This window comes from Mustela nivalis (assembly GCF_964662115.1).
Source record: "Mustela nivalis genome assembly, chromosome: 2".
Taxonomy (NCBI): Eukaryota; Metazoa; Chordata; class Mammalia; order Carnivora; family Mustelidae; genus Mustela; species Mustela nivalis.
In genome coordinates, this window is record NC_139021.1 from 97,374,115 (window position 1) to 97,398,101 (window position 23,987).

At 41.4% G+C, this 23,987-nt stretch overlaps 1 protein-coding gene across 1 annotated transcript in view; it reads right to left on the minus strand.

The window, feature by feature from the left end:
- Window positions 1-23,987, minus strand: part of PCNX2 (pecanex 2) — a 285,897-nt gene that overhangs the window by 177,517 nt on the left and 84,393 nt on the right. Inside the window, exons 14-15 of the mRNA XM_082718946.1 lie at window positions 18,088-18,198; window positions 16,235-16,326 (exon numbers count right to left, since the gene is read on the minus strand). Of these exons, the coding sequence (XP_082575072.1) occupies window positions 16,235-16,326; window positions 18,088-18,198 (203 nt within the window). The remainder of the gene's footprint in view (window positions 1-16,234; window positions 16,327-18,087; window positions 18,199-23,987) is intronic.

Genomic DNA, 23,987 nt, shown 5'->3' on the forward strand with positions numbered 1-23,987 from the left:
CCCATTTGTAAGTCTTCAGTATGAAAAGTGAGAATGGGCATTATGTCCAGAAAACCCAGCAAAGGAGAACCAAGTCTGGTCATAGTCTATTGCTTTTCTCTGAAACTTCAGAAGATAAGGAAGAATTCTATACAAATTCAGGAAAAACTCAAGTTGGTCTCGTTCTCATTCCCAAAACAAAATATTGAAGAGTGATGTCTCTACTTCAATGTAGAAATAACAAGAGTATGGCTCACATTCTAACAACATGAAAATACCAGACAATTTATAAAATCTCAACTACAAAATAACTATGATTAATGTGCTAAAGACCTAGGAGTTGGTAGATAATATTCATAAATATGAATGTAAGTACATATAAACAGATGAATAATTACAGATATATTTATGGAAACCACATATAGGAGTCAAATGGAACTGCTGGGGATAAAAAAGCATGCCATGAAATATTTAAAAATTCCTTTGCTGATCTTAAACTCAGAGTAGACACAGTAGAGAAAAAAATTAATGAATTCCGGATAGGACAATAAAAATTATTCAAAAGAAAACCCAAAGAAAAAGAGAGTGTGGGGGGAAAAAAAAGATGCAGAACAATATTAAGTCATCTAAAATCTATATAATTGGAGGCCCAAGTAGAAACAAAACACAGAATGAAGCAGAAGACATATTTGAAGAGATAATGGCTGAGGATTTGAAAAATCAATTTAAAAAAAAGATCAAAACAGCTCAGGGAACCCAAAGTAAAATAAAGAACAAATACCATAAACTTAGTCATATTGTCAATCGCTGAAAACCAAAGAAACCAGAAAGTCTTGATGATGGCTAAAGAAAAAAGAAACATTGCTAACAGAGATACAAACATTAGAATAACAGATTTGGGGTAAAAAAAAAGTATACAACTTAAAAGAAAATGGGAAACATATTTAAAGTATTGAAGGGGGAAAAGCAGAATTCCATACCAATGAATGTATCTTCAAAAAATAAAATCAAAATGAGGAATGCTTCAGATAAAATCTGAAAGAATTCACTAGCAATAGATTTGCACTGTAAGATTTCTTAAAGGAAGTTCTTCAGACAAAAGGAGAATGACATGAAATAGAAAGATGGATATGCAGATGACTACTCTCCATGTGAGGGTCCTGCAAAAGGGCAGAAATGCGTTAATCCTCTGCCTTTCCCTGGGGAGGATCACTGAGGGCTCACACCACAGGAGTCTGTAGAGTTTGGCACACACAGAACAGAAGATGGATTATCCCTGAAAGTTTACTTAAGAGAGAAGAGGACAATCTTTCGCTCCAGGCCAGGAGATCAGGCTCAGCTATTTTTATTTTCATTATCTAAAGAGGCACAAAAAACCTTCAGGGAACAAAAACCACACAGAGCAACCAGAAGCAGCTTGCCAGCCTGGCCTTACCAGGGGTGGTGTAACTCTGTCTAGGCAAAGACACCTGAGAATCTGTGAAGCAGGACCCTCCCAAAGAAGATCCCCGGAACAGGCAAACATCAAGTTTACAGAGCACACAGGACTGCAAAACTTCAGCACTGGGAGGTCATGGTATATAGAATTCAAGGTTTTTTTCTCATGATTTGTAGAACTTTCATTTTAAAATTTTATTTTCTTTTTTCCTTTTCTTCCTTTTCAACTAGCTTCTTATTTTATTAACTCTTTATTTTTAAATCTTTAACTTTCATTTTTTTACATGTACATTTTATAGATATATCATTCATTTTTGGCTTCCTTTCACTGTATGCAATTTTATTTTTGCATATATATATATTTTTAAATTATTATTTATTTATTTATATATAAAAGTTTTGCTTTCTTTACTATTTTGGGATTAGTGTCTTCTAACAAACACACCAAAATATACCCAGGACCAAGTAAATCACCCTGTTTTGTCCACGGGGGAGATTATATTCTTTCCCTGCCCCCTTTTATATTCCCTTTCTTTTTCTTTCTTTCTTTTCTTTTCTTTTTTTGGTTTCTGACCTCTTCAGATTCGACTAGTGTGTATTTTCCTTGGGTCACGGTTGATATTTTTGAATTTTGAATTTGTCCTCCCATTTTTCCACTCATCTCTGGGTAATACTCTCTGCTACAGATCTAATGGATATGGATATAAGTAATATGTCCAAGCTGGAATTCAGGATAACAATTATAAAGTTACTAGCCAACCTTGGAAAAAAGCATAAAAGCACCAGAGACTCTCTTTTGCCAGAAATAAAATCTAATCAGGCCAAAAATAAAAATGCTTTAACTGAGATGCAATTTAAATTGGATGCTCTAAAAGCTAGGGTAAATGAGTCAGAAGAGTCAGTGACATTTTTCTATGTCACTGACTCTTCAGTGACAAAAAAAAAAAACTTCCATCCAACAAGTTGATGGAAAGGAAGGAAGCTGAGGAAAAGGGAGAAACAACTAATGGACCATTGAGAGGAGGTTTTAAGAAGTCAGCATTATCATAAAGCAAAACAATACTAGAATTATTGGGGTCCCTAAAGAAAAGAAAAAGAAAGGCGGGAGACAGAAGGTATTTTTGAGCAAATCACAGCTTCCCTAATCTGGGGAAGGAAACAGGCATTCAAGTACAATAAGTACAGAGGACCCCTCTCAAGATCAATAAAAATAGATGAACACCCTGACATATAATAGTGAAGCTTGCAAATTTCAGAGATAAAGAGAAAATCCTGAAAGCAGCTCAAGATAGGAGGTTCTTAAACTATAGGGGTAGAATTATTAGTCTAGCAGCAGATCTATCCAGAGAGGCCTGGCAGGCCAGAAGGGCTGGCATGAGAAAATGAGAAAAACATGCAGACAAGAATACTTTATCCAGCAAGACTGTTATTCAGAATGGAAGGAGAGATAAAAAGCTTCCAGGACAGACATTAATTAAAGACAGAAATTAAAATAATCAGTGACCACTGAACCAGCCCTTCAAGAAATATTTCTTATAAGTGAAGAAAGAGACCAAAAGTAACATAGACCAGAAAGAAACAAAGTCTATCTATAGAAACAGGGACTTTACAGATAACGCAATGGCACTAAATTCATATCTTTCAGTAATTACTCTGAATGGGCTAAGTGCTCCAATCAAAAGACACAGGGTATAAGATGTTATAAAAAAGCAAGACCCATCCATACGCTATCTATAAGAGACTCATTACAGAACTAAAGTCACCTACAGATTGAAAGTGAAGGGGTGGAGAACAATTTATCATACTAATGGACATCAAAAGAAAGCTGGGGTAGCAATCCACATATGAGACAAATTAGATTTTAAACCAAAGATTGTAGTAAGGTATGAAGAGGGACACTATATTATACTTAAAGGGTCTTTCCAACAAGAAGATCTAACAGTTATAATTTTTTAAAGATTTTATCTATTTATTTGACAGAGATGGCAGTAAGAGAGGGAACACAAGCAGGGGGAGTGGAACAGGGAGCAGTAGGCTTCCCACTGAGCAGGGAGCCTGACATAGGGTTTGATCCCAGGAGCCTGGGAACATGACCTGAGCCAAAGGCAGATGGGTAATGACTGAGCCACCCAGATGCCCTAATTATAAATATTTATGTTCCTAACTTGGGAGCAGCCAATTATATAAACCAATTAATATCCAAGTTAAAGAAACACATTGACAATGATCCAATAATAGTGGGGAACTTCAACATCCCACTTACAGCAGTGGACAGATCATCTAAGCACATCAACAAGGGAACAAGGACTTTGAATGACACAGATGGATTTCACAAATATATACAGATCATTCCATCCTAAAGCAACAGAATTCACATTCTTCTTGAGTGCATATGGAACATTCTCCAGAACAGATCATATACAGGGTGACAAATCAAGTCTCAACCAGTACCAAAATTTGGGATCATTTACAATATTTTCAGACCACATGCTTTGAAACTTGAACACAATCATAAGAGGAAATTTGGAAGGAACTCAAACACTTGGAGGTTAAAGAGCATCCTACCAAAGAATGAATTGGTCAACCAGGAAATTACAGAAGAATTTAAACAATTCACTGAAACAAATGAAAATGAAAACACAACCTTTCAAAACCTTTGCTTCTAAGCAAAGGCCGTTCTAAGGAGGAAGTACACAGCAACACAAGCCTTTCTCAAAAAATTAGAAAAGTCTCAAATATACAAGCTAAACTTACACCTAGAGGAGCTGGAGAAAGAACAGCAAATAAAGGCTAAACCAAGCAGGAGTAGAGACATAATGAAGATTAGAGCAGAAATCAATGAAATAGAAACCAGAACAGTAGAACAGATCAATGAAACTAAAACTTAGTTCTTTGAAAGAATTAGTAAGATTGATAAATCCCTAGTCAGACTTATCAAAAAGAAAAGAGAAAGGACCCAAAACAATAAAATCATGAATGAAAGAGGAAAGATAACAACCAATACCAAGGAAATACAAACAATTATAAGATATTATGAGCAACTATATGCCAACAAATTAGGCAATCTGGAAGAAATGGATGCATTCCTGAGAACTTAGAAACCACCAGACTGACACAGGAAGAAATATAAAACTTGAAAAGACCCATAATCAACAAGGAAATTGAAGCAGTAACCAAAAATCTCCCAACAAACAAGAGTCCAGGGGCAGATGGCTTCCCAGAGGATTTCTAGTAAACTTAAAAAATACCTATTCTTCTGAAGCTGTCTCAAAACATAAAAAGGGAAGGAAAACTTCCAAACTCAATCTGTAAGGCCAGCATTATCTTGATCCTAAAACCAAACAAAGACCCAACCAAAATGAAGAATTCCAGACCACTATCCCTGATGAACATGGATAGCAAAATTCTCACCAAAATATTAGCCAATAGGATCTAACATTACATTACAAGAATTGATCACCATGACCACGTGTGACTTATTCCTGGGCTGCAAGGGTGGTTCAACATTCATAAATTGATCAGTATGATACATGACATTATTAAAAGAAAAAACAAGAACTATATGATCCTCTCAATAAATGCACAAAAATCATTTCACAAAATGCAGCATCCTTTCTTGATTAAAACTCTCCACAGTATAGGGATAGAGGGAACATACCTCAGTATCATAAAAGCCATCTATGAAAAACTCACAGCAAATATTATCAATGGGAAGAAAAAATGAGAGATTTTCCCCTAAGGTAAGGAACATGACAGGGATGTCCACTCTCACCACTGTTCTTCAACATGGTACTCGAAGTCCTAGCTTCAGCAATCACACCAAAAAAAAAAAAAAAAAAAAAAAAAGACATAAAAGACATTCAAATTGGCAAAGAAGAAGTCAAAGTCCCACTCTTTGCAGATGACATGATACTTTATGTGGAAACCCAAAAGATTCTACCCCAAAACTGTAGAACTCATACAAGAATTCAGCAACCTGGCATGATACAAGTCACTGCACAGAAATCAGTTGCATTTCTATACACTAATAGTATGGCTGAATATCTGTTTCCAGCAGTTCTAATCACATTGTTCTAGAGATTTTGGCCAGTGCAATAAAGCAAGAAAAAGAAGAAAGAAGACAGAGGCATATGGATTGGAGAAAGAAATAAAACTGTCTATTCACAGAAAAGAGGGCTATCTATATAGAAAATCCCAAAGTAATTACAAAAAAAGCTACTTGGATAAGTATTTAGCAAGGTTCCAAGATAGTAGCCTACATATACAGCAACTAAGTGTATATATTATCAATGAATATCAGAAATTTAAATTACACAACACAATACCACTTACAATATCATGAAGCATATGAAATTATAATAAGTATGAAAAATATGTGTAGTAATTGCAGTTTGGAAAGTACAAAATATTTCTGACAGAAATTAACAAAGACTCAAGTAAATGGAACAATATCATGTTCAAGGGTAAGAATATTCAATATTATTATGTCAGTTCTCTCTGTGTTGTTCAAACTTTCTTCAGAGTTTTGTTACAGGAATTGACAAACACATTCTGAAACTTACACTGAATGAAATAAGATCCACCATTTTATTTCAAGACTTAATAGAAAGGTAGTGTAATCAAAATAGTGTGGTATTGGTATAAACACAGAAATAGAGAAGAACAGAAAAAAATGCAGTTCAGAAATAAACCCACACTTATCTGAATAATCAATATAATAGATTCTATTTTTTAGAGTTTCACAGCAAAAGTTCAGGCTCATAGCAACACTAAATGGAAAATACAGAGGGGCACGTGGGTGCCTCAGTGGGTTAAGCCTCTGCCTTCAGCTCAGGTCATGGTCTCAGGGTCCTGGGATTGAGCCCCACATCAGGCTCTCTGCTCAGCAGGGAGCCTGCTCCCTGCCCCCACTCTCTGTCTGCTTCTCTGCCTGATTGTGATCTCTATCTCAAATAAATAAATAAAATCTTAAAAAAGAAAATACAGAGAGATCTCATACACCCCTTGCAGTCACACATACATAGTCTCCTCCACTATCAGAATGCATAAGTGTACTACATTTATTACATTCAGTGAACCCACACAAAAGTTTATAGTTTACATTAGGGTTCAGACTTGGTGTTGTACATCCTTAAAGTTTTGACAAATGCCTAATGACAGACCTCTATCATTATGGTATCATACACAGTAGTTTCACTGCCATGACACAGCATTTTTATCATGTTTTGCCTCTTCATCCCTCCCCGGTAGCTGCTGGCAACCACTGATGCTTTGGCTGTCTTCAGAGTGTTGCTGTTTCCAGAATGTCCTATAGTTGAAATCTTTTTTTTTTTTTCTTTTTAAAGATTTTATTTATTTATTTATTTGACAGAGAGAAATCACAAGTAGATGGAGAGGCAAGCAGAGAGAGACAGAGGGAAGCGGGCTCCCCGCTGAGCAGAGAGCCCGATGCGGGACTCGATCCCAGCACCCTGAGATCATGACCTGAGCCGAAGGCAGCGGCGCAACCCACTGAGCCACCCAGGCGCCCCCTATAGTTGAAATCTTAAATGTAGCCGTTTCAGATTCGCTTCTTTCACTTAGTAATACTCATTTAAGATTCCCCTATATTGTTTGACATGGCTTCACATCAATTTTGAGGAGAGTGAATAATGTTCCATTTTCTGCATGTACCATAGTTTATTTACCCATTCACCTACTGGAGGACATATTGATTGTACCCAAATTTGGGCGATTGTTAATAAAGCTTCTGTAAACATCTGTGTACAGGTTTGTGCACAAACTTATCTTTCTAATTCTTAGGGTAAAGACCAAGGTGCTCAGCTGCTGGACTGTATGATACAAGTATGTTTACTTTGAAAGAAACTGCCAAACTGTTTTCCAAAATGTCTATATGAGTTTGTATCCCTGTTAGAATGAGTCAGAGTTCCTGTTGCTGCATATCCCGGCCAGCATTTGGTGCTGTCAGTGTTCCAGATTTGGGCTACTCTGATACCTGTGCAGTAATATCTTATTGTTACTTTAATTTGCAATTCTCTAACAACATACCATGTCAGGCATATTTTCGTATGCTTATATTTGCCATCTGTGTATCTTCTTCGGGGGAGGGTTGTCTGTTCAGATTTTTGTCCATTTAGTCAAGTTATATTTCTTAGTGTGATTTTTAAGAGTTCTGTATATATTTTGAATAGTATCAAATAGGATTTTTGCAAATATTCTCTCAGTCTGTAGGTTGTTTTCATTCTCTTGACAGTGTCACTCACAGAGCACAAGTTTTTAATTTTAAAAAAATCCAGCTTATGAATTCTTTGATGAATTGTGCCTTTAGTGTTGTATCTAAAAAGTCACCAGCATACCAATGTCATCTAGTTTTTCTCCTATGTTATCTTCCAGGAGTTTTATGGTTTTGCATATAACATTTAAATCTATTATGTATTCTGAGATAATCTATGAGAGAATGCAATGTCTGTGTCTAGAATCATTTTTTTCATGTGGGTATCCAATTGTTCTAGCACAATTTGTTGAAAAGACTATCTTTGATCTAGTATTGCTTTTTTTCCTTTATCAAAGATAAATTAGATCTATTTCTGTGCCCTCTGCACTATACCACCAATTTGTCTCTCCTTTCCTCAATAACACACTATCTTGAGTATAATACTTTTATAATAAGACTTGAAGCTGGGTAGTATCAGTCCTCCCAACTTTATCCTCCTTCAAGACTTGAGTTGGCCATTTTAGGTCTTATCTCTCCATATAAACTTTAGAATCATTTTGCCAATATTCACAAAATAACTTGCTGGGATTCTGACTGAAATTACATTGAATCTGTTAAGTCAGGAAGAACTGGTATCTTCACAATATTGAGTGTTCCTATCCATAAACAAGAAATCTCTCTCCATTTTTAAAAATTATTTGATCTTGTTCATTAGAGGGTTGTAGTTCTCCTCATATAGATTGTGCACATATTTTGTCAGATTTATACTTAAGTATTTCATTTTAGGAGGTGCTAATGTAACTGGTACTTTTAGTTTCAAATTCCAATTGTTCATTGCTGGTATACAAGGAAGAGATTAACTTTTGTATATTAACCTTGTATCTATCCTTCAATGTTGCTAAATTGCTTGTTAATTCTGGGGGTGTGGTCAGTTTTTGAATTTTCTATATAGAAAATCATGACATCTGTGAAGAGATGGTTTTATTTCTTCCTTCCCACTCAGTATATCTTTATTTCCTTTTCTTATCTTATTGCATTAGGTAGGGCCTCCAATATGTTGAAAAGGAGTAGTGAGAGGACATCTTTACCATCTTCCTGATATTAATGGGGAATCTCCTAGTTTCTCACCACGATCATGTGAGCTGTAGGTTTGTTGTGCAAATTCATTATAAAGTTAAGGTAGTTCCCCTCTATTTCTAATTTGCCAGGAGTTTTTGCCATGAATCACTGCTGGATGTTTTCAAATGTTTTGTCTGTGTCTATTGATATGATCATGTGATACTCCTTCTTTAGCCTGTTGATGTGATGGATTACATTAATTGACTTTTGGATACTGAACAAGGCTTGCATATATCAAATGAATTTCATTTGGTCCTGGTGTATAATTTTTTTAGATGTTGTAGGATTTGACTGGGTAATACTTTGCTGAGGACTTTTGCCTATATTCATAATATTGACCTATAGTTTTCATTTCATGTAATGTTTTTGTCTGGCTTTAGTGCCAGGGTAATTCTGCCCTCACAGAATGTGTAAAAAAGTATTCCTTCTGCCTCTATCTTCTAAAATCAATGGGAGAGTATTGGTATAATTTCATCCCTCAATGTTTGGTAGAATCCATGGTAGAACCTATCTAAGCCTGGTGCTTTTTGTTTTGAAAATTTGTTAATTATTGATTCAATTTCTTTAATATAGGCAAGCCCAATCAGATAGGACTTTCTTCTTGTTTGAGTTTTTCACAGATTATGTCTTTCTAGAAACTGGTCCATTTCATCCAAGTTATCAAAGTTGTGGGTATAGAGTTATTCATAATACTCCTTTACTATCCTTTTAAAGTTTTTTTTAAAAGATTTTATTTGAGAGAGAAAGAGTACAAGCAGGGGAGCAGGAGAGGGAGAGGGAGAAGCAGACTCCCCACTGAGCAGAGAGCCCGATGTGTGGCTCAATCCCAGAACCCTGGAATCATGACCACAGCCAAAGGCAGACACTCAACCAACTCAGCCACCAAGCACCCCTACTATCCTTTTAATGTCCATGGAATCTGTAGTAATATTTCCTCATCACTTTCTGTAATTAGTAATTTACATCACTGTTCTTTTTTTCTTAGTTGGCCTGGCTACAGGTTTATTGATTTTATTGATCTTTTTCAAAAACCACTCCTTTGTTCTGTAGATTTTCTCTATCAGTTTGTTTTTCAATGTCATTGATTTGTGTTCTCATTTTTATTATTTATTTTCTTTTGTTCACTTCAAAATTAATTTGCTTTTCTTTTTCTAGTTTTCTACGATGGACGTTTAGATTACTGATTTCACATCTTTCTTCTTTTTTAACATATGCATTCCATGTTGTATTTTCCTTCCAAGCATTGCTTTTGCTGAATCCTACTTCTTTTGATAAGTTGTATTTTCATTTTCATTTAGTTCAAAATATTGTTTAAATGTTTCTTGAGACTTCTTCTTTCACCTGTGTGTTACTTAGAAATGTGTTGTTTAATCTCCATATATTTGGGGATTTTTCATTCCATTGTGTTTTGAGAGCAGACACTGTATGCCTTTTATTCTTTTAAATGTGTTTATATGTTTATATGTTTTATGGCCCAGAATGAGGGCTCTCTTAGTGAATGTTCTATGTGAGTTTGAGGAGAATGTGCACTTTGCTGTTGTTCTACATGTGTCAATATATTCAGCTGGTTAATAAGGCTATAGAGTCCAACCACACACCTACCGAGTTTCCGCCTGCTGAATCTGTCCATTCTGACAGGGAGGTGTTAAAGTCTCCAACTATAATAGTGGATTCATCTTTTTCTCCTTGCAATTTTATTAGTTTCCCCTTCACATACTTTGATGCTCTGTTGTTAGGTGCATACACCTGTGTCCTCTTGGAAAATTAATCCCTTTAATACTGTGCAATGCTATTCTTTATCTCTGAAAGTCTGTTTTATTGGTCTGAAGTCTGAAATTAGTATAGCTATTCTTGCTTTCTTTTGATTAGTTTTAGCACGGTATATACTTCTCCAGTCATTTACTTTTAAGACATAAGTGTCTGCATATCTAAAGGGGGTTTCCTGTGGACAACATATAGTGGGGTCCTGTTCTTTGACCCTCCCTGACAATCGCTACCTTTCACTTGGAGTGCCTGCACCACTGATATGCACAGTCATATTGATACAGTTCGATTAATACCAGCTCTATTCGTTACTATTTATTCATTGCTCTTGTTCTTTGTTCCTATTTTTGTCTCCCACTCTTCCTGCCTTTTGAAGTTCTAATTGATTTTACATGATTTCATTTTCTCTCCTTTATTAACACATCACTTATAGTTTTAAAAAAACATTTTAATGGCTACCCTGGAGTATGTAATATACGTTTCTAGTTAAGTCAAGTCCACTTTCAAATAAAACTCAATCACTTTATGGAAAGTGCAAATATCTCACAATAACGATATACTTGTATTTTTGAATACATGGTTGCAATAAGGATAGAAAAATGAAAGTGTTTACTTATTTCCTTCTCTGGTAATCCTCCCTTCTTTATGTAGTCATGAGTCTCAGATCAACATTCTCCATTCCCTGCAGAACTTCTTTTAATGTTTCTTGCAAGGCGGGTCTACTGGCAACAAATCTCCTTCAACAAATCACTTCTGAAGGACAATTTTGGGGGTTACAGAATTATAGGTTGGTGGAGTTTTGCTCTCTCCACCCTTCTAACTATTTCACTCTCCTCTTGTCTCACTTCAATAGTTTCCTGTCACAGTCAGCTCACGTTGCCATAACAAAATACAGTCTGTGTATCACTAAACAGTTATCTTAAACAACATCAATCTATTTCTCACAGTTCTAAAGTCTGGAGGTCAGAGATTATGGTGCTGGCCCAGTCGCTCTCTTCCTGGTTTGCAAATGGTCACGTGCTCTGTCTTTACACAGCAGTGACAGAACGAGATCTGGTATCTCTCTCTTCTTACAAGGGCGCTAATCCCAGCATGAGGGCACCACCCTCGTGACCTCATCTAAACATAATTATCTCCAAAAAGCCCATCTCCAAATACCAGCCCACTGGGGATCAGGGTTTCAACTTATGAATTTGGGGAAACAATTCTGTTCATAGCCGTTCCTGAGAGAAGTCAGATAAAATGCTGACCTTTGCTCTCCAAAGGTAAGGTAAGGATATTTATTTCCTCTGTTTTCTTTCAAGATGTTTTCTTTAGCTTTGATTTTTAGCATTTTGAATGATAGGCACTTGTTTAGTTTTTGTTTTTGTTGTTAGGGGTTTTTTGAATTTATCCTGTTTGGGGTTTTTTTGAGCTTCCTGAATCTGTGGTTTGGGGTCCAATATTAATTTGGGGAAGATCTCAGTCATTAGGACTTCAAGTATTTTTTCTGCTCCTTTTTCTCCTCTCCTTCTGACATCTTCAGTACACATATGTTACACTTTTTGCAGTTGTCCCACAGTCCTTGGATATTTTGTTTCTTCAGTCTTTTCTCATGCCAAAATGAATTAGAAGCTTTTGTAGACATCACCTTAAGCTCAAGGATTCTTCGGTGGTGTTCATCAAAGGCATCCTTCGTTTCTGTTACAGTGTTTTTGTTTTCGTTTTTTAATTGCTACCATTTCCTTTTTGGTCTTCCTTAAAATTTTCATCTTTCTGCTTACATGGCCCATCTGCGCTTACAGCCTGTCTACTTCATTCATTCGAGTCATTAGCATATTAATCATAACTGTTTCAAATTCCCAATATGATAATTCCATCATCCCTGCCATATCTAAATCTGATTCTAATGCTTGCTCTATCCTTTCAAACTGTATTTTACGCCTTGTAGTATGCCGCATCGTTTTTTACACACTGGGCGAAAAGACCTGGGGTAAACCAGCCTTTACTGATGGGGTGGCAAGGCATACGGGGAGTATTCCACGGTCCTGTGACCACTTCTGAGTCTTTCAGGGACCCTGTGTCTGGACTGTGAACTCTATAAGTGCTTCTGAGTCCCGTCCACATTTCAGGTGGGACAGAATGGCCAGAATGGGTTGGATTGGAGTTGGTGTTTCCTTTTGCCCACATGGAAGGCTAGAGCCAACTGGAGTTTGGGATTTCCCTTATTCCAAGTCATTTAGGCTCTGACAAAAATCCCCGTAGTTCAGGCTGTGGTGAAATCTTGAGGGCAGGCCTTGTTAAGAAGAGACTAACGCTCTAATGTATTTCAAAATGGCTACTCTTCCCTTCCACCTGCTGAACGCAGGCAGGGATTTTTCTCTGATATTCACAGGGAACCTGTTTAAGGGCCTGGAGGTAAAATGCACAGAGGTGTGGGCTGTCCCTGATGACTGGGTCCCCTGGAGGTCTGAACTCCCAGACTTGCCCACACTGAGTCTCCAGCAACACCTAGCTGGCAGTTCAGGTTTTCCTGCCCTGGGACTTGTTCCCACAGAGGTTTCTGCTCCTGGGTTCCTGCTCCAGTGAGACGTGATTCCCCGTATCGACCTGTCTCTCTCCCTGACTTTGGAAGGAGCCAGCTGCTTGCTTCTTGCCTTCTCTGGTGGATTTTAAAAAAGAGCCGTTGATTTTTTAGTTTGTTCAGCTCTTTACTTATTGTAGGATGGAGATACAACTTCCAGACTCCTTACATGCTGGACCAGAACCTGGAAGCTGGTACTTGTTTCCAAGGCTTCCAAGGCAATTCAGTGGGGAGAGGTTAGTCTTTCCAGCAGTTGTGCTAGTGAATCTCAATCTTTACTTCATCTCATACATAAAAATCAACTCAAACTGGATCACAGATCTAAACATTAGAGCTACAACTACCTAACTTCAAGGAAAAAATATTTGTGACCTCGTGTTAGGTAAATATTTTTAGGTAAGATGTAAAAAGCACAGATCATAAAGTAAATAATTGACAAACTGGATTTCCTTATAATTAAACACTTGTGCTCTTTGAAAAATGCTGTTAATGAAATGGACAGAGAAGCCAAGAACTGGAAAAAAATATATTGCAATATATATTTGTTAAAGGACTTCAGAACATGTAAAAAAAAAATTTTATACCTCAATAAAAACATGTAGTGCAATTTTTTAATGAGAAAAAAAGACTTCAACGTATTTTTCACCAATGAAGATGCATTAAGTAGCAAGCAAGCATACGAAGCCTACTCAACAGCATTCATTATTAGAGAAATGCAAATTATAACTACAATTAGACACCAGTTCATAATAGGAGTACTATTTTTAAAAACTAGTGAAACATTAAGTGCCAGGAAGACTCTGGAACACTTTGAAATCTGAAAGATTATGAGGGGATCTAAAATGGTACACACTTTGGAAAACAGTTTGGCAATTTCTTAAAAAGTTTAATATTAACAAACCATGTGACCCATCAATACCACTCCTAGGTCTTTACTATGTATAAATAAAAGCACATATCCACACTAACAACTACACACAAATGTTTATAGAAAATGTGGTATATACGCAGGGTGGACTATTATTCAGCCATAGAAAGAGTGAAATCTTGCCATTTGCAATGACATGGAGGGAGCTCGTAGTTTAATGCTAAGGGAAATAAGAGAGACATATGATTTCACTCATGTGTGGAATTTAAGAAGCAAAACAAATAAGCAAAAGGAATAAAAGAGAGAGAGAGATAAACCAAGAAACAGACTCCTAACTATAGAGAACATACTAATGGTTACCAGAGGGCGGGGACGCCCCCCCCACCCCGCAGGGCGATGAGTGAAACAGGTGATGGGGATTAAAGAGGGCACCTGTCATGATGAGTGCCAGGTGTTGTATGGACGTGTTAAATCACTATATCGTGCACCTGGAACAGATAGAATGGTGTATGTTAACCCGCATTAAACTAAAAACTAAAACAAAACCTTCAAAAATACTTGCATCATTAAAAAAATTAAAAATTTAAAACTTAAAAATGGATGAAAAATAAATATGTACACAAACACTGAAACACAACAGAGTACATACCATACAAACAGCCCTGCAAGTAAATGCCTGCAACCCCGAAATTTTATAGGCAGCTGTTTTACCAAAATGAACAGAAAGGGCAAGGACTCAGAAGGGCAAGGACTCAGAAAATAACTACTCCAGTACTGTTCCTGAATAAAATACCTGGCGTCCTGTGACAGCATAAAGAAATGCATTCAGAAGAAAGAACATGTGATTTGCCGTGTAATTGTTGTTCTGCACAATAAGATAAACGTGGCGACAGGGTCACCACCAACACCTGAATTACCTTTGTGTATTAGAAGACAGACTCTTCCTCTTTCTCCCCCTTTCTTTATATGAAAGAAAGTATCTATATGGAATGGACGGAAGGAGTGAGGGAGAAAATTATCCTGTGGACAATCACAGACAGAGTCCATGGGAATGCCCAGGGAGATAATCATATCACACTCCTTCCTTTGCACAACGGGGAACAGACAATTATCTTCCTGCCACCCACAACCACATGTTTAATAAGATTTTAAGTTACTCGTTTTAAGAAGTTAGCAAAGGAGTGTCACTGGATAGCTATTAAGAAGCCTTTGGAACATGCTTTATTTTTATTTGCTTTTGTATGTTTAAGTTTTATTTTATCAAAGAGGTATCTGTTGTTTAAAACAGCAAAGGTAGGATGTCCATCAATTCAAGAAACATGTGTAGTATTAATTAACGTTTTTCCAGAACAGAGATGCCCCGGACATTCTGTGTGTTACTGTCTTCAGACGTTATAGAAACTCTACAGTTTTATGACACTGAAAATGAGAAGAGGGTCCCCAGCCTACAGCACCTCATGGCCCAAAGGCCTGCTTCCTGCGGGCAATGCTTTCCAGCTGTTGCTTCTGCACCTATGACCCTATTTCCAAATAACTCGCTTGTTGTATTATTTCTTGACTTTTTCCAATTTTAGATATTATTTACCAACTTTCCGGTGTGGAGGACAAGGTTAAGATGGTCCCAACACAACACTCACTCACACACACACACAGTGGCACACACAAACACACAACCATACGGACACCCTCCCCTATTTTTCCATTCTCCATGTAACCATTATTCAGGGCACCATAAACGCAAACTGCTGTCCACAGCTGAGAATCGTTACCTTTCTCTTCGGACACAGCTTTTGTGTTTTCCTAAAGTTAACGCTCATCTTGATTTTCATCTTCTCGGGCCCCCCGGCCGCCAGCCTAGCTTCAGCTCTCTCCATCTGGATAAATCGACGGGCCATCTGTTTTCTAGATCTTAAAATCTTGTTGCTATCATCTCCGCTCCTGTTCTCTGTCCACGAGGCATCAGGCAATTCTCTCTCCCGTCTTTTGAGCGATATTCAAGAAGATGGAGAAGGCGACACACAGGTCCTCCTGACCACCGCGCTCAGCAGGGGCTCCGGCAGGGCCGGTCATGATGCCGGGAGACAACGCGGGGGCGTCGGTGCTCCCCCGCAAGGCACATGCTCCGGGTGTCGTCAAATACCACCCAGGCCCCACCCCGCAGGCCCCGCTCTCCTGATGCGCTCAGATCCCGTGTCTTTCATGGCTAGAGGAACACTTGCGTTCGCTTAAGCCGCCAGCGCGCGTAATGGACGGGAGGAGACGGGAGAAGGCCCTCGCGCCTCCCACCTACCTTCACGGCGCCGAAGCAGAAGGCGTGGAGCAGGCCCGCCGCCGCCGCACTCCGGGCCACACCGTAAACAGCCGAGGTCAGGCCTGAAACGGCTGCAACACAAACACGCACAGGCTCACAACCGAACACGGAAGATAGGGCCAAGACGAGGTTGTAGCTTCCGACTGCAAAATGCCCGCCACGGGGGCCAAGAAAACCTCTGCGGGGTCAGTTGAAAGTACCCGACGACTTCATGCAAAAGGAGAGAGAGACACTAACCGTTTACCTATAAATTGCGCAGAAAAACACTGGAAAGGAATTCCTGGCAACATTCTTAGAAGACGTGTGAACACGTCCAGCCTGAGGAAGGGAGGCCCCCCGGCTTACAGCGGGGCGCCGCTGGCCAAAATAAGCAGCACAGATGAAGGCTCCCGCCGAAGAAAGGGCGGACACGGGTCGCGTCTGTGCATCTGTGTGCGTCCGTGCGCGTCCGTGCGTGCGTGTGTCTGTGTGCACCCGTGCGTGTGTGTGCGTGTATGTGCGTCCGTGCGTTTGTGTGCGACCATGCGTCTGTGTACGACCGTGCGTGCATGCGCGTCTGTGTGCGTCCAGGCATGTGTGCGTCCGGGCGTCTGTGTGTGTCCGTGCGTCTGTGTGCACCCGTGCATGTGTGTGCGTGTATGTGCGTCCGTGCGTCTGTGTACGTCCGTGCGTGTGTGCGACTATGTGCGTCAGTGCATGCGTGTGCATCTTTGTGCGTGTTAGCGCACATGAGTACATCTCTGTGTGTGTATGTGTGCGTCCGTGTGCGTCTGTGCATGTATGTGCGTCTATGCACGTATGTTAACGAATGTAAGTGCATCTGTGTGTGCATGTGTGCGTCTGTGTACATCCGTGCATGTGTGTGCATCTGTGTGTGTCCGTGCACATGTTAACGATTGTGTGTGCATCCCTATATGTGCACGTGTGTGCATCTGTGTGTGTCCGTTCATGTGTGTGCAGCTGGTGTGTGCATCCATGCATGTGCATTAGCACACGTGAGTGCATCTCTGTATGTGCACGTGTGTGTCTGTGCATGTGTGTGTATGTGCATCCATGCGTGTGTCTTAACGAACGTGAGTGCATCCCTTTGTGTGCATCCAGGCATGGGTGTGCATCTGCGCGTGTGTCTATGTGCGTGTTAGCACACATGAGTGCATTTCCGCACATGTGTGCATCTGTGTGTGTTTGCGCATCTGTGCACACGTGCATGCATGTGCATGTGTGTGTGTGTGTGTGTGTGTGTAATGAGGGGGGAACAGTACTGGCTCACCAGCTGTGCTGTCGCTTCATGTACGATTTCACTTCATTCTTAGAGGGAGGGACTCTAGGCGAGCCATGTGTGTATTTCCATTTAGAGAAGAGTAAACTTTACAGTCAAGCAACCAGCACAAAGTCTCCAGCTAAGGGCTAAGCAAGGTTTTAGCCACTGCCGGCTGAATCTAGAGTGGTGTGTCAAGGAAAGGTCACCCGGGTGGGAGACACGGGTCCCCTGTCTGTCCAGGTGCACACAAGAAGTAGTTCAGTGTCGAGGACAAAGAAAACTGAGCTGGGGGCACCTTGGTGACTCATTTGTTAGACGGCTGCCTTCACTCAGGTCATGATACCAGCGTCCTAGGATCGAGCCCTGTGTCGGGCTCCTTGCTCCACAGGAAGCCCGCTTCTCCCTCTTCCACCCCCCTGCTTGTGACTCTCTCACTGTCTCTGTCTGTCAATTAAATATATAAAATCTTAAAAGAAAAGAAAGAACACCAAGCTGTCTGGACTCCATTCCATGCAGCCCTTATCAGAACTTTAGACTCTTTTACAGGAAGACTGGGATGTAGATGACTTACCAGAACCTCCGAAAAACAGCATGTCAATTTGTTCCAAAAGATAAATGCAGAAAGTGTTGATCTGCGGGAAGAGCCCGAGGAGGGAAATTGCAGGGAAGCAATATAAAAATACTGGAAGTGAACAGACAAAACAGACAGTAAGTGTGCGGCGGGTGGCCCCTGGTCCCCGAGGCAATCCTGCCTGCCCCCCTTCCAGCTCCCAGCCACCCCACCCCTGCCCACATCCTGGAGGCAGTTCTGGACTTCTCGCACTCCTAGGAGGAGGGTCTGCGAGCCCAGTGGAAATGTGCTCGTGGAAGTAACACGGGGCTGCGTCCGAGGAAAAGGCCCAGGCAAAGAACACAGGCGAGCGCAACACCTAGCAGAGACCTCAGATGGTGAGGGACACGGTGGACCAGTCCGCAGTGTTAAAGAGCGGGCTTGCACCTGGAGGGCGTGAGGGTCAGGGGACGAAACTGGGAAACTCCACGAACAGGTAAAGCTAACGGCAGTAGGTAGGCAGCTCTCTCCCTGCATGGGGGTAGGAGGTGTCAACTTGGAGCTGGGAGCTCCTCATTTGGGGCTTGTCCCCAGGAGCATTTGAGGTCTTGAGACCTGAACGCCACATGAAATTCAAGGTCAGTGGGAACTCCAGGTTCGCAGAGGAACAGGGGAGGGTGGTGATGAGGAAACCACACACGGTGACAGTGGGACAGTGACAGGCCTGACCTCCTGGGGACTGGAGCATCTGGGACATGAAGGCGACCCTGCCTGACCAGAGGAAGAGGGTGCCCCCACCCAGAATCGGAACAGTGCATCTGGGCAAGACATCCACATGCCAGGATTCCGTGTTTCACAGAGATCATTCGTTGGAGGAAATCGAACATGCTAGAGCCGCATTTTACAGTTCTGTCCCTGTCATCCCCTCTTCCACACGTCTGTGCAAGTTGGGTTTCATAGAACACAGACACTGCCATTCCCTCTGCTGTGACACATCTGTCTTCTGTCTCAGTTTATTGAGGAGAATGTCAGTGAAGTTTGATCCTGGTAAGCCCCAATAAAACTAAGGAAATTTGATTTGAAAACCCATATGCCTGAACTTTGGAACATAGACCACAGTTGACAGTGGGAGTGGGGATGGTGGGGGGCGGGGGGCTTCACCAACTTCTGAAAATCAGAAACCCACATTTTCCATCGTGAAACCGTACAAACGAGAGTCCTCGCATGTCACGTGCCCTTGCTAACAGTGGCTTGAAAGTATGGGACAAATCCTTCTATAATACCAAGAGAATATTCCAACATTCTTGGGTTTGAAGCCATATTTTGATACACGTGGTGATTATGCTGTAATGTTTTCTGTGGCAAGATTTCAATGATATTGCAATAATCCAGAGCATCTTGTGAGGAATCCACTTCTCAATCAAAGTAGGCAATAGGATACAAATACTGATCTGCTGGTGGACATCACTCTATAGGACACAATTGTTTGTTTGTTTTCAGGTTTTGTGAATGGAACTCAGAGATATGGGAAAGATAGAAGAAAAAGAAATTTGGGGTCTCTGGGTGGCTCAGTGGGGTTGGGCAGCTGACTCTTGGTTTTGGCTCAGGTCATGATCTCAAGATCCTGGGATGGAGCCCCACACAGGGCTCTGCCCTCAGTGGGGAGTCTGCTTTGGGTTTCTCTCTCTCTTTCTCTCCCTCTGCCCCTACCCACCCCCTTCTCTCTCTGTCTCCCTAAAATAAATAAATACATCTTTTATAAAAGGAAATAAGTTGAAATTTAATTATAGAACATAGGAGCATCAAAATTTTATTCCCATATAATTTCAAGCAAACTGACTCGTACCTCTTCTCTGAACTTTGAGATTCACACCCCGCAAGGAAGATGACAGGCTACACTGTAGTCTGGAGTTCTCTTGTCCAGGGTAGGGGTGGACGGAAGGCATGGTGAGATCGCATTAGTTCACCTTCTCAAGAGCTGTGTGTGTGTGTGTGTGTGTGTGTGTGTGTGTGTGTGTGTGTGTGTAAAACTACACCAAGAATGAAGAACTCCAGGGAGAAGTATGGGTGTGAAAGAAAATTTTAAAGCAGCTGAATACTGGAAACTGGTCACCAACGCAGGTGTAAGGAAGCGTTTTCTGTAAGAAACACATTAGGTAATGAAACCTCAACTTGGAAGGGAAAAGGACGAGAGCCAGTGAACTGTGTCTTGAGGGTGATCCGTTGGAGAGATGGCCAGCAGCGGCGGGAAGCCACAGCTGGGCGCACAGAACAGAGGCTCACTGCAGCCACCGAGGAGCCCAGCATCGAGCTCCTCTCCAGGATGTTTTCGAGCAGATCTGTGGGCTTTAAAATCCAAGCCAGGGAGGTGGAAGGAGAGAGCAAGGCGGAGGCAACGTATCTCATCTGTCCTGCTGTAACTCACGTGAATAATAATAATAAAAAAAAGCAACCAAATGTTTCCTGCATTAGTAGGGCAATTAGAAAATCATGCTTGAAGTTGCTGAGGTCATTTTGCCCTTTTTCCAAAAGTAAAAAAAAAAAAAAGGTTCCTGTGGCTGTCAGCAATTTTCCCTGTGAACAAAGATTTTTTTTTTTTTTCTTAGCATAACACTGAGAGGGTGTATAATTTTCTCTCACGGCTACTCCTCCTTTTCCCTAATGATTACCATAAATGCAGAAATTTCTAGTATGGTTCCATTTCTTTATAAGCAACATACAAATAAAAACATTGTAACTTGCTTGTTTCTTTTTTTTAAATGTGAACAATGATATTCATTACTATACTATCCCATGACTATTGCTGTTGCGGCTTTGGGGCGAAAACAAGCAGAATTAAAATAGCATGGAAATAAAACTGAAGCCTAGGGAGTCGATGGGAATATATACAGTGTGTGTCTCTAGTGTGCCGTATCTCTGTGTTAACCCATTGTCCTGCCTGTGACCTGCACTGAGCCCTGGAACCAGTATTTCTAGAAGGGGGTACATTCCAGTAAGTTGTCCCCAAACCTCCACCTATCTCTAAGGTTGGCATTATTGAAGTTGCCTTGTTGTAGGTTGTCCTAAGTGAGTGAGTTAGGGTTAGGGTTAGGGTCTGAGAAGGACCCATACAGTCCCTTCTACAATGGACAGCCACTCTTCCCACCTGAGCCCCTTCCAAGTGAGGACCTCATGCTTCAGTAGGCAAGCCCGGGCTACCATCGGACAGCTCTAACCCAAACCATTTTACGGGTCTCTTCTGCAGTGAGCCGTGATGCACCTGCCATGGGTTGGGACTAGTTATTACGGCTGCAACCGCATAGAACCACCACTGTGGGGACATCCGTCTTTTGCCCCATCTCCAGACACGCTGCAGCCCGTTCCTCAGGGCACACTCTAGCACTGCTCCTGCTCCTTTTGAAATACGACACAAAGAACTGAAGACCTCTTGGCTTCCTCATCTGTGGGATAATTAGAAAGCCAACCTCCTCTTGTAGGCTTTCACTAAAGTGATGCTAGTGGGAAGTATTAAAATTGTAGCCCAGAGGTTCCTATCTCTGACTGAGCAAGCTAACGAGGACTGACTCCGCGGTCCCTTCCCCTTCCTCCCGGAAACATTTTGTGCCTTTTGAAGAAAGAGAGAAGTGCCCACAGGAGTATTTTGAATATATAGCAGGGGTCATAGAAGGAAAAATTAGGTAAAAATATTAACCTCAGTGTTTCTCTGTCTTTCATTCTCCCCGCTCCCCCCCCATAAAAATCAACAAGCCCTGCCACTGACCCTGTCTTATGTCCCCAAGTTTGGCCCCCAAGTCCCCCACCTCCTGGCGCGTACATCCCGCCTTCTTCCATTGTCCTATTATCTGACGGGGATGCTTGCCTTTGAGATGCTGCTCTCCTCGCATGAAACAGGAACAGAAGCTCTCCATCTTCCCCACGAGCCCAATTCCCACCGGGGTCATCTCCCAGCACTGGTTCACATCTGACCCCATCTGCCCTGAGAGGCGGATGGGGCAGGGTCAGCTCTGGCTGAAAGCAGCAGACGCGAATACTCCCTGCCCCTTTCCTGCTCCCTTCCCCGGCTGCCTCGTCTCTCTCATGAGGGAGAGGTATTGTGCAGAAAGCAGGAGAGGCACCCGGTAACAGAAACAGCAGCAGTAAGGCACAGGTTTAAAGAAATATTTCACATTCCCCAGCACCGGCCGGAAGAGGACCACAGCATGAGAAGCCCATGGCACCCTCGACCACACGACGGAAAACAAGGTCACGCGGGCTGAGTTCCTGCTTTTCTCTTGTCCTTTTTCTTAAATGCTCCAGGTGTCCCTCCAAAATGACACCTGTACACGTGACCTCACCGGGTAATAGGGTCCGGGTCATGGTCAAGTTACAGAGAGGTCATGAGGGTGGGCCCTGATCTAATATGCCTATTGTCCTCCTAAGAAGGGGGAATTTGGACACAGAGCCAGACACACACACACACAGAGGGAAGATGATGTGACAGATAAGGGACAAGGCCATTGATGAGCCAAGGAGTGAGGCCAGGGCAAGTCCTTCACTTGCGCCTTCAGAGATCTTAAACTCCCAGCTTCCAGACCACGGGACAGTAAATCTCTGATGTTCTCAGGCCCCCGTGAGGAGTGCTTTGTTATGGCAGCTAGAGGAAACATACACGACTCTTTCAACCCAATACCTTCTGTTCACTCATTTTTCCTTCTCTCCTTGTTAGTCTCTACACCTAACCCTGGCGGGAGCCACATACACACAGATCCCGTGGCAGTAAGGGACAGAGGGTGCAGGGCCTCCACACAGGAGAATCAATGACTTTGAACTGCCCTTGCTTTCCCTCATCAAGTCAGAAAATCAGGATACACCTCTGTCGCCTTCCTCTTGTTCCCAATGGCTCTAAATCCGTTCCACAATCTTCTCCTGCTCAGTGCAAATTAGTGTGTTTAACACATTCCCTCCACGGGGATTGCTATTGTTCTATTTTCCCATTTTTCTTTGTCCCAGAAGTCATTTAGCTGGCTTGCTCGCTTATTTACCGCTATTTTTACTTGTTACCGTGGACAAGCAGACAAAAATATCTCTTAAGGTAAAGCTTTAATGAGGAAAAGGGAATTCCAGAGAGAAAGACAAGGAAGGCCATATTCCCTGCCTCATCTCCTCCCCTCAGCGGAATTGGTCTGAAGAAAAATAAAATGAGAATACATGTAGCCAGTAGCTGATTTTAGAACAAGGGTTTCTGCTAAAAGTAAGACCTCAGGCTTTTACCAAGTACACTAAGGTCTTACTTTTTGAGCCCTCATAACATTTTGCCTTCTGATGCCAGGGCAAATCTGCTGTTGCAAATAACTATATGTGTTCAGTGGCATTGGCTTGTTTATAGAAGCAAATTAAAGAAAAAGAGAAATGAAAGACAACCGTGTACAGAAAAACAATTTCTACACAGAATGTATGACACCCTTTTCTTCTTCTTTCTCCAAATCACCTTCAGGAGGTGCTTATCGTGTCCCTACTCACTGTAAGGGCCGAGGTGACCAGTCGGAGAATGACAGTGAATGAGTCTTCCAAACGCTCACCCGTACATTAATTTCCTTACGACTTAAACACACTTGTGTTCATTAGCCCATCCACTCAACAAGCATTTCTTTAGTCCCTGTATTTATCAGACACAACACGGGATGCCAGGGAGTCGGTGTGAGAAAAGAGGCACAGGCTCTGCCTTGTCCTTGCCGAGCAGCTCACAGGCTAGAGAGGGCACAGACATTAGCCAAATAATCACAAGTGAACAGACGACTCCGAGATGGTTTGGTGCTACGGAAATATGGGTTATGGGGGCAGAGAAGATGGGGCCAAGCTTAGAGGAAATGGGCCATCAATTAGCACAATCAAGGTTGTCCGGGGCACCCAGAACAGGGACACAAGGGATGGGGATGAGACGA